At 36.3% G+C, this 16750-nt stretch overlaps 1 protein-coding gene across 2 annotated transcripts in view; it reads left to right on the top strand.

Moving 5' to 3' along the window:
* Positions 1-16750, top strand: part of LOC124802693 (muscle-specific protein 300 kDa) — a 601574-nt gene that overhangs the window by 368197 nt on the left and 216627 nt on the right. For both annotated transcript variants that reach the window (XM_047263634.1, XM_047263633.1), the window contains 13 exons: positions 408-560; positions 650-811; positions 1027-1209; positions 1331-1474; positions 2255-2440; positions 2534-2668; positions 3751-3930; positions 4044-4202; positions 6946-7119; positions 9542-9655; positions 12290-12562; positions 13604-13885; positions 16522-16734. In XM_047263634.1, the coding sequence (XP_047119590.1) occupies positions 408-560; positions 650-811; positions 1027-1209; positions 1331-1474; positions 2255-2440; positions 2534-2668; positions 3751-3930; positions 4044-4202; positions 6946-7119; positions 9542-9655; positions 12290-12562; positions 13604-13885; positions 16522-16734 (2358 nt within the window). The remainder of the gene's footprint in view (positions 1-407; positions 561-649; positions 812-1026; positions 1210-1330; positions 1475-2254; positions 2441-2533; positions 2669-3750; positions 3931-4043; positions 4203-6945; positions 7120-9541; positions 9656-12289; positions 12563-13603; positions 13886-16521; positions 16735-16750) is intronic.

Below are 16750 nucleotides of genomic sequence, written 5' to 3'. Positions count from 1 at the left end.
ACTGATATTAATCAATAAACCTTTTTTTCTTTCACATAGAAGTGTTGATACCATTGTATTGGGGAAAAAATATAAAATGGGACTTTGTTAATGTAAAGTGAAGCTGTTCTTCTTGTCATATTGTGACCAACAGGGCAAGATCAAAGTCATGCTCATCATCATCATCATCATCATTTAAGACTGAGTATGCCTTTCAGCGTTCAGTCTGGAGCATAGTCCCCCTTATAAAATTCCTCCGTGATCCCCTATTCAGTGCTAACATCGAGGGGATCATGTCATGCTTAAGGAAAAAATACAGCAAAAGTTTCTGTATTCATTCCAATATGGAAATGTCTAAACACATTCTGACTTAATAAAGTTTGATGCATAAGCTATCATTCCTCTTATAGCATATGACTTTCTTTTAGGCATTGTTGCAAGAGGCTATCCAACAGAAAACTGTAATGGAGGAACTTAATGACAGATGTGAAGTATTGATGGAGATGAGTGCTTGCAACTGGGTTCGTGATCAGACAGTTCAACACCAGAGCAGTTATACTAATCTGCTGACTACAATTCAGGTACATAGTCGAGATAGGAGATTGACTGAATGTATTTTATTCTGAAATTTTATATTGTTATCGTTTCCTATTTTTCTCTTGTCACATAGGGATTAGTGTCTAAAGTTGAAAAGAATTTATCAGATCACACAGAATTCATCAAAGCTAAAGAAGAATTTGAATCATGGTTAAAAACTGCTCATGGGACAGTGCAAGATTGCATAGGAGTTGGAGACGAGGCTGCAATGCGGGATAAACTGGAAACAATACGTGTAAGTTGAATTACAAAAATGTGTATCTACAGCTGAGTAATTGAGATATGATTACTAGTGATTGTAAAATAAATGAACTGATCTCAAGTATTTGTGTATTAGCAAAACACTTCCAAAGCAATGACTCAAAACTATTTCTCAAGACAGTTAGACTTCACATTCTTGTATTTTCAGAGTTAATGTAAGAGTGCAATAGATGTTTTGTTTATGTACAGCTTGTGTCAAACCGTATGACGGAAGGTCAACATCTGATGTCAGTGATGCAAGAAGTTTTTACAAAAGCTATAAATACGACACCTGTTGAACAACAATCATCACTTCGGGATGATATGGCTGCCTTGCGAAGCCACTGGGATCAACTCACAATTGATCTTAACTCTGTCATGGCACAGCTCAAGGTAATACATTGTGGTTATACATGCGAACAAAAATGTCCTTAGATTTACAGATTTATTAGGCATACTGTCTGCATGAGCTACATTCTAGGCATTTCATTGGCTGTTTTTGAAATTTAAACAGGCTGCAGTCGTTCGTTGGGAAGATTACAATGAAGCTAAATCACGATTTGAACATTGGATCTCAGAAGTAGAAGAAACACTGAAAAATGTGCCTGAAACTAAGGCTGAACTGGGGGAGATGAAAACTCTGATTGAGAGATACAAGGTAACATATGCACATGACAATACTGCAGCGTACAACATTTGTGAGGAACATGAATGAAAATGGATTCTTAAACTTAATGGAGTGTACATCATGAGTGGTCTAGCTTTCACAGTATGCAGGAAAAATCATGTCATAAGCTGAATTTTTTCTTTTTATATCAGTTTGTAGTCACAGGAGTCCTATTATTATTTATTTTGAATATGTCATTTCTCTGTAGACAGGAAAGTAACCATTAGTTTTTGTTGTGTATTGCCAAGGAATCCATTAACAGCAATTTTGATTTTGATCATTAATTCCAATATACGGTATTAGTATGACACTGTTTTATTAATTCTGTACTCCAAAAGAAAAGTATCAATAGAAATTAAATTAAGAAGAAGTACAATTATAGTTTGACCACTTCTAGTCTTTGACAAACAAATACACGGGGAATCATTGGAAAAACACTGCTTCCTGATAATTATGCCATGAGAGTTTAATTACATTAACCTGTATATGGTATAACAATATGTGCTTTTCCTGGATGGCTCATGTTCATAGAGCAACAGTAAATGAACACCCAGTCTTTGCACATTGTGAGCTGTATTTCATTACACTCTTCCAGCCCTGTTTGGCATTTTTTGTACATCATCTGAAACAATGTAAATTGTTATTGGTTCACTGTAACACATTGTTGAAGTCTGTGTTAATCATGTTTTGTATGCAGTTATTTTATACTGCTGATGAATAGTATAACTATGTGAGCAATACAGTACTCAAAGTGTCCATTTGAATTACCAGCACCTGCAAGAGGAAGTGAATGCCAAACATGCAGACTTAGAGCACCTGGTCTCAGAAGGAGCTGAGCTCTCAGCGTGGGCTGGGCGGCCTGCAGTTCTGGAAGAGGTTCAGCGTCTTCAGATACGATGGGATCAGTTGGCAAGCAAATGCCTCTCTTGCAGGCAGACTGTGGAACTCGAAATGCAGGTATGTTTTTATGCACAGAACATACAAAAGATTATAATAAATTAAAAAGTTCAAAAATAACCTGGTAATTAACGTTTTGTATTTCTTAATCAGGAATATTCTGCATACCACCAGTCACTGCAAGACACAGAGAAATGGTTACTGCAGATCTCCTTCCAGTTGATGGCACACAATTCTCTGTATATTACAAACCGTGAACAGACACAGGAACAAATATCTCAGCATGAGGTATCATATAATTTTGATATGTATTACAGTTTCATAAAGTAAACAGTGAACAAGTGAACTGTCACAGAGTTTGTTTCAGAAGGAAACAGACTTACGTTAAGAATCAGTGTTCTGTACTATTCTGTAGGGATGGTATCTAATAAAAATATGTTGTATTCCCAATAGCTTCTGTGCTATCAGTAATTGTTGGGTTTGGTAAAGTTACTGACTTTTGCTTGCTATGTTTCATATTCAAAAATATTGTTGGTAACTTGGCAGTTCATGGAGTCAAGTGCTATGAAAACGAATTTGAGCTGAAGGTAATGCCCTCAATTAGCGATTTGAGATGGCAGTTTCAAATTGGTATATATTGCAAGCATATTATCATGTTTTAAAGTATGTCTGTCTCCTCCTTTTATAACTTAAGTTGTACTTCAGAGTATAAAATTTAAGAGCACACTGTTGTCCATTGCCCAACGTGTATGTAATGATGTTTATTTGTGTGAGAAATGCATGTGGCTGTTCTCACAACCACCATTCCCTTCTTTACATTTGCTATAGACTATACTGAATTTCTGGGATTCTATTTATTGGACTAGGGATATTTGTCAGAAATAAAGATATCTTAGAAAATTCCAGTTCCAGTCATTAGTTAGACTGTGTATCCACATCTCTTGAGGACTTTCAATTTAATTAGCTGGATACTCCAGTACACAGTATTTTGATACGTATTTTTGCTCATAAGAAGCTCTGACATTCCTGAATACAACTGCATGACAGCTGTGAGAGGCATAGCAAAAAGACATAAAAATATAGCATCAGAATGCTTTGCAAGTGCAGTCTCATAATTATGCATTATCTTAGGAAGAAGTTTGTATCTACTCACACATCCATTGCATTAACATTCTGGCTACAAGTTGTCATTTTCCATGCCCTACAATTTTTAAATAACATAAGATTTAATAATTTATGTAATTAGTGCCAAGTTATATCTTCAGCACACTTCTTATGGGATCAAAAATAAATTTTACATAAATATTTTAATTACGGCAATCTTGGCAATTTTACCTACAGGATGTGATGAGCTGTTTTCTTTCTTACAGGCACTACTGGCAGATATTCAAAAATATCAAAATACTCTGGATGATGTCAAGGCGAAAGGAAGAAGTCAGATAGAACGATACATTGGTTCTACACCTGGTATAGAAGAAACAATTGAAAAGCAACTTCACAATGTTCAGGACAGTTACAATTCTCTACTTAGAACTGCTATACAAATTAAGGTATTAATGTTCACAGATTCACACACGCACACACATATATATATGATGAGGCATTCATAACTGTTGAAACTGGAACATTAGGAGAAATAAAAACATTTATTTTGGTTTTACAGAATCGACTTTTGGAATCTCTAGCTAAGTTCCAAGAATATGAAGACACACTGGAAAGTATAATGCACAATCTAGATGGATATGAACCGGTAATAGCAAAGAGTTTGGAGGCACCAGTAGAAAGCCTTAAAGATGCTCAGCAACAGCTGGAAGAAACGAGGGTAAAGAAAGTTTTTTGTTAATTTTGGTTATTAGCAATATGTGTTGCTCATATTATGAAAACTGGTTGCAGAATCTCCTTGCCTGAGATATTTTGAAAGTTTTGAGCAAAGACTGAGTTGAGTGAATTTGAAGTAAGAACACAAAATATGTTCTGTGTATTCATCAGCATATGTAATGTTCATTTGTTTCGTTTTCCATTGATCAATAGAATATGAGGAAAAAAGTAAACGAAGTTCAGAATTGAACATAGTGAATATTCCTGTGCTTATGTATCAAAGTTGACCTATTTCCTTAAAATAGTTTTATATTAAATCAACAACAAAAGTGTGATCAATGCTTTTGTGTGTGTTAATTATGCAGATATAACAAAATTCTCTATTGCGAAATTTAGTTCAGTACATTTAATCCAGTTTTATTGTTACATGTGATACGAATGTTGACCTATTTCACTTGCTTGTTGTGAACCAAGTGTGGATTATTTTATTACACTGTATTATAAATTCAGCTAGTAATGTCTATAGTTCATTAATTTAATCTATGTGTCTGTGAATGAGAATATACTTTCTGTTGTTTTCACAATTTATCAATTATCATTTTGACTTGCACATAATGCTATCAAGAACCCATGCATGTTAGCATGCTGTTTCCTGTCTGGGATTCGGGTACGTATGCTGGCCCCAGATTGTGAATCCACCTGGCAATTTAACAATGAGGGCTGGTGTGCCAGCCAAGCTCGGATATGGTTTTTATGCGGTTTCTTACATCTGCCTTGGTGAATACACGGCCGGTACCATGTCCTGCCTCAGTTACATGATTCGTAAATATTTAGGAAACATTCACATACTTTCCCACAGGATAACCATAGATGTGGACAGTTGCGGTACAGAAGTTCTGCCCCTGGAGGGGAAAGTGTGGCAACAGGAATGGCATCCTGCCTCCATCTACCACTAACATTGCCAAACCATAAAAACATGCCAATCTCATGAAGATACGGGATAAAGACCAGCAAAAAGCAGAAGAAAGATAATGCTGTCAATAACTTAATTTTCAGATGGTAAAAAGTAAAAATGTTATTGAAGCAGGTTTACAGAGATAGTCTATTCAACTAATGAACTGAAGCTCAAAACGTTTTCTTTGCCCCAGTTTCAGAACTGACATTATTATTCATATAGTGATGGTTTGCTACAATTTTATAACGTATAACAGAATACAGAGAATATATTTAAAAACAAAGATGATGTGACTTACCATACGAAAGCGCCGCTGGCAGGTCGATAGAAATACAAACAGACACATACATACACACAAAATTCAAGCTTTCACAACAAACTGTTGCCTCATCAGGAAAGAGGGAAGGAGAGGGAAAGACGAAAGGAAGTGGGTTTTAAGGGAGAGGGTAAGGAGTCATTCCAATCCCAGGAGCGGAAAGACTTACCTTAGGGGGAAAAAAGGACGAGTATACACTCGCACACACACACATATCCATCCACACATATGGAGTGGTTTTGTGGTGGCAGATTATGAAAATGAGGCTAACAATTGTCTGACGAAGAAATAATGACGTTAAAACCTGTGGGAAGCGGCTAAAAATTATCAGTGATGTGGGAAAAACGGAAATGGAAATAAAGCGAAAGTTATTAGAACTAGCCGAAATGGTTGTTTAAAAGGTGAAAGGAACTGTTTGTGAACTAGAAATGGTGGATTTTATAGCGGCGATAGTGTTGAAAGCAGCAAAAAAAATTTTTTGGTTATGGTTTGGAAGTGGGTTACGTATTATTGAGTATATATAGGCGGGATAAAATTGTATAGCAGATTACGGTAAAAAGGAGAAGGTGAATACAAAGTGAAACTACTGGCAAAAACAGAAAGAGAAAATAAGACAACAGAAAAGATTTCGAAATGCAGCAGTGACAATAACAAACGTAATTGTTGGGTTCAAATTAATGATATCAATATAATAGAGGGAAACATTCCACGCGGGAAAAATATATTTAAAAACAAAGATGATGTGACTTACCATACGAAAGCGCTGGCAGGTCGATAGAAACACAAACAGACACATACATACACACAAAATTCAAGCTTTCACAACAAACTGTTGCCTCATCAGGAAAGAGGGAATGAGAGGGAAAGATGAAAGGAAGTGGGTTTTAAGGGAGAGGGTAAGGAGTCATTCCAATCCCGGGAGCGGAAAGACTTACCTTAGGGGGAAAAAAGGACGGGTATACACTCGCGCGCACACACACACATATCCATCCACACATATACAGACACAAGCAGACATATGTGTGTGTGTGTGTGTGTGTGTGTGTGTGTGTGTGTGTGTGTGTGTGTGTGTGTGTGTGTGTGTGTGTGTGTGCGCGAGTGTATACCCGTCCTTTTTTTCCCCTAAGGTAAGTCTTTCCACTCCCGGGATTGGAATGACTCCTTACCCTCTCCCTTAAAACCCACTTCCTTTCGTCTTTCCCTCTCATTCCCTCTTTCCTGATGAGGCAACAGTTTGTTGTGAAAGCTTGAATTTTGTGTGTATGTATGTGTCTGTTTGTGTTTCTATCGACCTGCCAGCGCTTTCGTATGGTAAGTCACATCATCTTTGTTTTTAAATATAGAATACAGAGAATGTGTGTTAAGTGTTCGTACTGCTTAAAAACCTCATGACTATAATCGTTACAAAAGTAAAATGTTTTACATGTACCTCCAGGGTGTGCATAACTGATGTGGCATATCCTTGTCCTTTTTCAGAGCATGCACAACACACTGCAGGCTGAGAAAGCAAGATTAGCAGTGGCTGTTCAAGCCTGTGAGGCAGCTGCTGCGTGCATATCACGTCCAAGCAGTCCTCAGGACACTGTGCCTCCACCGATCCCTGACCGTGAGCTGATAGTCAGAGCACGACTTGAGGACCTTATTGATCAGGTCGGTGTAGTGATGGAACACTTGGTTATGTTCTTCTCACTTGGTGACTTATGTACAAAGTACTCTTCTAGCTGTTGCCACATTATGAAACTGTTTAGGACTCAGTTGTTAGTCTCACACAAACCTCAGTGGGAGAGATACATCAATTGAGAGTAAGTTTATTGCATGTGAGTGGTATGCGATGAACAGAATGGAAAAAATAGTTAATTTAGCATGCTAATGTTAAGAATAAGCAAGATACTGTATGTCATATTTTTATTGAATTATTTCACTCACACAAAAAACTAATTACATTAAAAATGATACAGATAATTTACTTATAGAAAAGGGTTGAAAGGTGTTTAATTAGTGAAGAGAAAAATGTTACTTCAAAATATGATGCTGTTTACAATTATGTTAAGCTGTGAATGGGACACACAGCAAGATCAGTATTCAGTATTAGTTGAAAAACAATATAGGTTCGTAATTAATATCATGGTGTCTGTTAGCAGTTGCTGTTCCACCTTGCACCGGAGAAAACCATTCAGAACAAGTATATTTCTTTCTCAAAAAGATTTTGTGTCCAGGATTATAGTTTTCTAAATTTTCTGAACAATCAGTTTGTAAAAATGATAAAACAAGGAATGATGCAATACAAATAGATCAGTGAAACAATATTGAAACTGATAAACAGTGACAGTTGATTTGACAAAGTACCTTGCTTAAACAATGAAACAAAGTTCAGCTGTGTCTAGAACACAGTAACTATTTTGTGGATTAATTATACACACGATAAAATTATAGTACAGTTAAATTGATAAATAACAAATTTCCATTAAACAAGCACGCTACTTTTCAAAATCGGAGGTTGTTTTGTTGAGCAAAGAGGCTGAAAGACTCATTCACAGTGTTATACCTTTAAAAGGGATTTATAAACCAAACAACAAAAACTTTAAGAGTGAAAGCAGGAATAAAGAATGTTTGAATTATTAGTGAAAAATGTTTGTAGAAAGAGCTGAGCTGATGACATGTGAGAGATAAATTTTAATTTTTCCTAACTTTTCAAGTGCTTTTCCATTTTGAAATGTTGTACTGGGAAAAAAAAAAAAAGAAAGAAACAGGTGTTATAGCTCAGACTGATAGTCAGAAAATACAGAGTGTTTCAAAAAGGACTTTCCAGCTTCGAAAATTCATGTAACTTAATTCATAGTACCTACAGAGGCGATTGTAGTGTCAATTTGTAGGGAAATACATCAAGTTTTGTCCCTCATAGTTTGTTAGTGCCTAATTGCACTGTAAGAAGCGCTAGCAGCTGTTGCGTTAAAGATGGCTGCCTTCAGTGGACCCGAGTGTGCTAGCTGTCTGTTTTGGATTGAAGAATCGAAGTCAGTGACAATAGTTCAGCGTAATTTCCAAACCAAGTATGCTAAAGATCCTCCTAGTAGGAGGATGTTTGTGACAGCCCTAAACTAAACATTTCTTGTGCATTGAGCAAGAATGAAGTGTATGGTCCCTTTTCTTTCTGTGAGAGAACCATCAATGGGATAGTGTATCTGGATATGTTACATCAATTTTTGATGCCACTGATCTATGAGGATGACCAAGGATGAAATGTTTACTTCGTGCCACCCCCACTACCTGGCGACATCCAGGATTTTCCCTGTGACCACTTTCCAGGTCAATGAATTGGCTGTGATGCACCAATTGCTTGCCCCCTCCCCCCTCCCCCCACCCACGTTCCCCAGACCTGACACCACTCAATTTTTTTCTTGTGAGGATTCATCATGGATATCATGTTTGTACCTCTTGTGCTGGCTTCTCTACCTGAACTTAGAGCAAGAATTTACACCGCCACTGAGCTGCAATGCTACAGCGAGTTTGGGAAGAAATTGACTTCCGATGGGATGTGTGCAGGAAAACCAAAAGAAGCCATATGCAACATCTTTAAGATAAAAAAACTTGATTTGTTTCCTATAAAATAACACTAAACCCAGCTCCATATCTTGAATAAATGTGTATGAATTTTTAAAGTTGTAAAGTCCTTTTTGAAACACCCTTTATTATGCACAGAATGACAATGTCACTTTGAAATTAAGAATAAGTGCTTCAACAATGAAAACATTATTCTGTAATAAAAGTATATTTAATGCAAGATTACAGTTAAATTTTGATGGAAAAGTTTTGTATAGCAGGCTCTTCAGGTAATTATGATACTAATCTAAATGTTTATAGTTGCATGTTTGTGAAGTAACACAATAGAATTATGTATTTATGTAGAAGTTGTTTTCCAGTAGAGTCTTAGTCTTCTGCTTTTTAGAATGATTGACTGTAGTTTTGTACTCTATTCCATTATTATTACTGGAATAAATGTACTTTACTAGAGTGCTTAAATTCCTGCTTGAGCATGTATTGCACGGTGTTTGTGTGTGTTTTGTTTGAGAAGCAACGGCAACCTGGGAAGAAGAATCTTGATGAGAAGAGTGAGAAGTTGAGACTTTTACTAGAAAACCTGCAGTCACATGAATATGTTACCAAGATGGACAGCATATGTGAACAGGTAAAGAATTTGTGATTATCATCATTTTTTTTAAAAACTACATTATTTATTATGATTTCTGGTACTTTTCACATTGTATTTCAATATGATCTTGTAGTCAATAAAATAAAAAATTTCCAAATATTATTTGTCACATTCATCCAGCAACTGTATACACAGAAGCTAAATATAATTTTTAATGTTCACAATTCACTCTATACTCCATGTCACTTGTAGCTTAACAGCATTAACGTAGTTTGGGGACTGTTGGCCATTAACAGAATATAATAATGATGTAGGAGACAGTAAACATATAAATTACAGGAAATAACAATTTGTACTCACCTGATGTTTAGAATGTCTATGAGTGTAATCAACAACCACTCACCAGGTGAAAATTACTTTTGAGACAATAATCTGCGTGTCAGTACATAATTTTATGTATCACATATCTTCAAACATATAAAGACAGCAGTTATTTGCATTATAATGAAATGAATCATTGTATTAACAATGTTGTTTGATGTACTGTCTGAACAAAAGTGTATGAACACCCCTTTGTAATGCAGAATTGACCACTAGATGTTAAGAGAGGTGGATGACCCACCAGTAGAAAAGAAGTGGAGAATATTTCATTGCCGGTAGAGAAGCAGTAACAGTACAGTTGGCAGCCAGGAGAGTTCAGTGAATTCTAACTTGGACTAATCATTGGATGTGACCTTTGTGACAAATCCATCAGGGACAAGTCAGCCCTTCTAAAGCTGCCCATACGACTTTTGGTGTTACGATTGTAAGGGGAAACACAAACAAAGAAACAACCATATCTAAACCAACACCAGACAGACCTCGTGTAATGATGGGCAGGTATGTTCAGTATTGTGAAAGGTGGTCATAAAAAACCGAATGAAATCAGTGAAAGGAATCACTCCTGAGTTCCAAAGTGCTACCAGCCGTCCAGCTAGCACAGTGACTTCGCATTCGGAGTTAAAAAGAATGAAGTAGACTGGGAGAAATTGCTCATTTTTTTTAGTTAGTGCTGAAAAATGCTTGAGGTGATGTAGAGAGCAATGGCACTAGACAATAGATGACTGGAAATAATTGATTTAGAGTAAAGAGCCATTCTGTATACTGTGGCAGTCCAATGGAAGGATTTGATTGGTTGAATACCATGAGAATGTTAACCAGAAAACATGTGTAATGTCGACAGTAAAGTATGTTACCTGCCATCATATGTGGCACTGACAGTAAAGTATGGAGATGGTAATGTTATAGTATTGGGGTGTTTTTCATGGTGAGGCTGTGACACAGCATGGTACGAAATGGTGACAGACTATGGTAACAAAGGCATTGGGTAACAAGAACTAAAAGGCTTAGAGAGTAGGTGATAAAACCAAAAATCCAAATCAACATGGGGCAATCGCTAATAAGTGATGTGGTAACTCAAAAAATTTCTTGTGCAGCCATAAAACTAGTAAAACAAAATTTGCTCTCACATCCAACAAAAATTGGTGCAGGAAAATTTGAAATATAATAATAATAATAATAATAATAATAATAATAATAATAATAATATATAATATAATAATAATAATAATATTATATAATATAATATAATAATAATAATTATATTATATAATAATAATAATTATATTATATAATAATAATAATTATATTATATAATAATAATAATAATAATAATAATAATAATAATAATTATTATTATTATTATTATTATTATTATTATAAAAGTAATAATAATAAGATAATGACTATTATAATTAAAATAAAACACGATATTTAAGAATATTCTAAATAGATTGGATAAAACAGGCATAGAATCATCAAACATATGTAAATAAATGAAAAGGGAAAAAGATTTCTACCACTGCAATGTTGGTTATAGAAGATACTGTGATTAGTACAACAATGGAAATGAGGACTTGTAAACCAAGAAAGGTTGGGCCTGTAACATTACAAGTAACAGAATATTGACATAATGGCTGGGAGAAAATAACATCAGTCAGAAGGCATCTGCTGGCGATGGGGCGAAAAGATGTACTATTTGTAACTTAGCCTCACGTATAGGAGAAATTTCTTTTGATTCAGGTTGCAAGTGAAATCCCTCTTCTTCTCCTTGGTTTTTAACACCTCTACCTCTTATTAAGGAAGATGCTAAACTGTAATTTTTGTCCTTTCTTCTTCATGAACAAACTTAAATTACAATTTCTTGATGCTGTTGATCGTTTGAAAATGAGTTTCCTCTTGACTCAGCATGCCTCTGTTGCTTTTTATAAGTGCAGTCATTCTGGTTTATTTTATTACTACCTATTCCATCATCATTGTCATCAGCCCATATAGGCTATACCTTGTTGCTGTAACTGTTTATCTCAAAAATGAAAAATTTTCTTTTGTACTTAAGTGAATAGTTTGTAGCATTCTAAATATAATTTCATGAATTGGAACAAACAATTTTTAATAACAAGCAATGCAGAAACGTAAACACACTACACTTTGATGAGAGATAGTGCCACTCGCCAGTGTTCAGTCACTGGATAAATTATTGTGACATGTTTTATCACATTGAGCCTCAGTTACATGGTGTAACACTTAACATTATTGTGAACAATCTATTAATGAAATAACTGTTGTAAACAGGTGCAGAATCGACTCTCTGTGCTGACAGCAGCTGTTGGGGAACTAGAGGAACAGCAACGACAGCGAGCGGAGCTTGCTCAGTGGACAAGTGCCAAAGCGACTCAAGTGGCTGAGTGGAAATCACGCCCAGCAAAACTGAGACCAGAGGCAGCACGTGCTGAGTACCAGTCTATGGTGGAGCTACAGAATGCCATTGCAGAAAGAAGTAACATTCAGCCACAAGATGAAGAAAGTGCTGCCCTCAGTGCACAGCTAAAGAACCTCAATCAAGAGGTTTGTATTGTGGAAATACATGGTACTGATTTTTTAAAAAATAAATTATAAAATAAAATTGGAAGGATAAATATGTAAATGGAAAATGAAGCTGTCACACGATGAATATGGGTTGTCTTAGAGTGATGTGAAAATGTTTATTCGGATTCTTGCTTATGCAACTGTAGGCATATTTTTTTGACTGTAGATAGTCATGAACGTTACTTTATGCTACTGCATAGTGAATCTGCAATTGCTGATGACTTTAATCACCTTTTCATTAAAAATTCCTTTGGCTGGTGTATAAGGATAAAGTACCTAGTGGTGGACTACTGTGTTCTTAATGTTAAAACTTCACTTTTTTCCAACATAGAAATTATTCTGTCATTGAAATGTGTCCATCATTTTTCCCACTTATAGATTCCATTCCTAAGATACATTTTTGTGAAAGGCCTACAAAATACTCATACATTGGTGCAATAATCTCTTCTTTGAACCCAAAACATGTTCCACTTACAAATTTATATTCTTGTGAAAATAAGTGGAAATTAGATGTTGCCAACCCTGGTGAATGGGATGGACATTCCACTGTTTCACACTTCAAATCCCACAGTTTTCTTATTGCCAATGCATATTTATACATAGGTTTGTTGGCCTGATGAAAGATGAATGCATAAAGTGAGGATTTCCTGCATCCAAAATTTCAGTATTCATTGCACTTACTTTTTCTTCAATCCAGACTATGTCTCACACATTATTTCATCCAGTTGGGCCAGGAAACTTGAGCAGTAAACAATGGATATAATGTGATTGTCCAGAGATGAAAAATGTAATCTTTTTGTATTAGATATTCTTTGAAATGTACAACAACTTCTTATTAAAAAAAAAGATGAGTTTGTGCTGTTATTGGTGAAATTACCTAAATTACTGTTTATCACTAAGTTGTTTAACTATCTTTCACAGCTTTAAAGCAATAAGTTAATGTAGCAATAAGATAAGTAGTGGTATGTGATGGAATAGTTATTCAAATAACCTAAAGCTATCTTTTCATTTTTTGCAAAGCTGGCAGATGTCATGAAGAAAAAACAAGATTGTCAGAGGGTGATTGAAAATTTCCGAACAAAAGTTCAAGAGATGCACAGTTGGTTTGATGACTTTGGCAAACGAATGGAGGTACTGGACAAAGGAAGTGGACTGGATTGTGGGCGTAAACTAGAAACAATTTCTGAGATACAAGCTGAATTTGAAGAGCAGGGTCCAGAAAAACTTAATGAAATCAGGAAACAAGCATCAATTGTGATTGATGTTGTTAGCAATCTTGACTCCCAACAAGTGGAAGAACAGGTAATAAAGAAATTTTTACACACATTATTAACCATTAAACTTACTCTCATACCAGAAATAAATTATTTTTTTCAGTATTTCATATTTCATTAGCAATAGTACAATATTTATTATCTTCTCTTGCTGTATAAATATTCATTTTAACATTGCAGTTATTTCATTTTTCGGATCCAACTGAAATTGTGTTGCAGTAGTCTTAATGTGAAATATAAGATCAAATGATTGACCTGTTATGCCTGATAAATAGGTTTGTTGCTAGTATTTATTACTGAACAACACTACTAGATTTAAAATTCCACACGCCATTTAACTGGCTGACTTGTAGCCCATGTCAAAGGCAACTGCATACCTGCCACATGCTGGTAAAACAAAATTCTTGTAAGTTGACTGTCAGATTATTCTCCCTCCTGCACCCTTCACTTCAGAATGAAGTATGTTATGTTGTAACATATCTTCTAACTGGGAAGTATTATTTCTAATTTTTTTTTCACTGCCCAAAAGAAATATGTGAGAAGTTCACTTAGCAACCTTCCTCACACCGGAAGCCAAATTAGCACCTTTACTTCTAATACTTCTGAGTGTCTGCAGACATACAGCCTGAATTTGAAGATAAAGATTCTGATGAAACCATTACCACTCTGCCCCCCCCCCCCCCCATGCCGATTTTTTGTAATGCCAAGAATTATCGATGAATACTGCCGCAGACAGAATATTTGTGACTAGTGGATCTGCAGATCACAAAGTATTGCTTGCTCATTATGCCTAAGAATATGTAGAATGTCACTTGATTTTTCCTGGGAAAAAAAGTATCTCGTTGCACCTAATGTAGTTTGCAGTAACTGTTACTGAGAATAAACTTTCCATCTTCATCTTCATAACAGTGTAATGACCTATACTACTGAGTAGTCAGTCTAGGTATTCTCTCTTCTTGCCTTTGTATCCTGCAAAGTGTAAAAAGTTACCATGTAAAACATTGATGCTAGGTAGAACAAGCAACCGCTCATTATGTAGGAACTGTAGATGGCATATTAGCACAATACGAAGGTCATATACTTCTGAACTTTCATTGTTTTTCCTGTTGTAGTACACAGACGAGTGCAAGCAACTTCCTCACACACACACACACACACACACACACACACACACACACACACACACACACACACCACAATAACCCCAAATTTAATAGAAAAGGTATGGAGATGAGCAACCCAATGAGATATAGAGAAGTGTTCCAGATGCAGTAGAGGGACAGACAAACGAGTCTCGTGGAGAGGGGAGGGGGGCATGAAAAAACTGGATTGCTAGTGATAACAAAACTAAAACACTTGTGCATGTGAGAGAATGATGAAGAGGGATCAAAATACCAAGACAAGAGAAATGGAGATGGTGGAAAGTAACGATATAAGATAGATTCTCTGAGGACAAAGAAGTGCACAATGGAGCATGTGGTACAGGGCAAAACTCCAACTCCACATTTCAGGTGCACTAAACTTCTTCTCTAGCATGAGCTGTTCTGAATTGCACAAATGAGATTTTTTCCCCCAGCACATCCTCCATTCTCACAGCCTTAAACCTCAGCTAGTTGCCATTGTCTGTCATCTACTAGACACTCTACACCCTTCTCCCTCTATTCTCTCAACATGTACCCACATGTGCCGCCAATCCTCTCTCATCCTAACATTATACTGCCCTTTCTTTCTTCTGGTATTTTGCTGTTATGTGGAACATCTCTTCTAGATTATAAAAAACAATGCACGGTTTTCTGGTAAATTGAGACTCCAAGGTGAAAGATTAAGAGAGAGTTGGCCGAAAGATGTGGCGGAGTGTGTTCGAAGCCAAGGAGAGGGCTGAAAATGGGTGCTGGCAGAATAGTAGTGGGAGAGTAAAGAAAAGTGGAAAGGGTTATGTGCAAATCAGATATGGCCAGTGGCTGAAAACTGTTGCTGATGATGATAACTGGAAATGCCATCTGCCACACACTGTAAGGTGGATTAGGGAGTATGATGTAGCTCTTTTTCTTATTCTTAGAAAAAAAAAATCATATTCTCTGTCATAACACTAGAATGAAAAATGTGTAAGACCTATTGCCACCAAAATTCCCAAATGGTTATAACCTGATCATTTGCATGAGTAGTTTTAATTTGTACATGGACTAAAATTTAAACCAATTAACAATTTGGATCTGTGTGTGTGTGTGTGTGTGTGTGTGTGTGTGTGTGTGTGTGTGTGTGTCTGTCTCTCTCTCTCTCTCTCCCTCCCTCCCTCCCCTCTCTCCATCCCTCTCTCCCTCCCTCTTCATACGTACCTGAGCCGCCCCCCCCCCCCCCACACACACACACCCACCCACACACTCACACACTCACCCACCCACCCACCCACCCACCCACCCACACACACACACACACACACACACACACACACACACACAAAAAGTAGTGTTCTCCAAGGTTGTTTACTCAAAAGATCTTTGGAATTTTCAGCTGGTCACTCAAGAGAAACTATTACAAGTAGAATTTAAATATTCACTTTGCTTGGATCATTATAAAAAGACTATAAATATGTGTGCTGATTATGACAACGTTTTCAGTTTATATGAGTCTTAAGTAAATGATTTCTGGATTTTTCATTTCCAGCTGAAATCAGTGGAGCGTCGATATAATGATGTGGCAAAGCGTATTCAGCGAAAAGCTCAGGTATTAGAGATGGCTTGTAAGGGCTTGGAAGGAGCTCGCCAAGAAATAAAAGAAGCCCAGGAATGGATGCGTGAGAGAATGAAAGATGTTAAATCTCCATCACCACTGGGTTTTGAAAGCCGTGCAGCCGAAGATCGGCTTCAGTCTACCAAGGTAATGTAATGTCTCT

Source organism: Schistocerca piceifrons, chromosome 6, assembly GCF_021461385.2.
Source record: "Schistocerca piceifrons isolate TAMUIC-IGC-003096 chromosome 6, iqSchPice1.1, whole genome shotgun sequence".
NCBI classification, from domain to species: Eukaryota; Metazoa; Arthropoda; class Insecta; order Orthoptera; family Acrididae; genus Schistocerca; species Schistocerca piceifrons.
The sequence above is the reverse complement of the archived record's forward strand: the minus strand, read 5'-3'. Positions and strand labels throughout refer to the sequence as shown.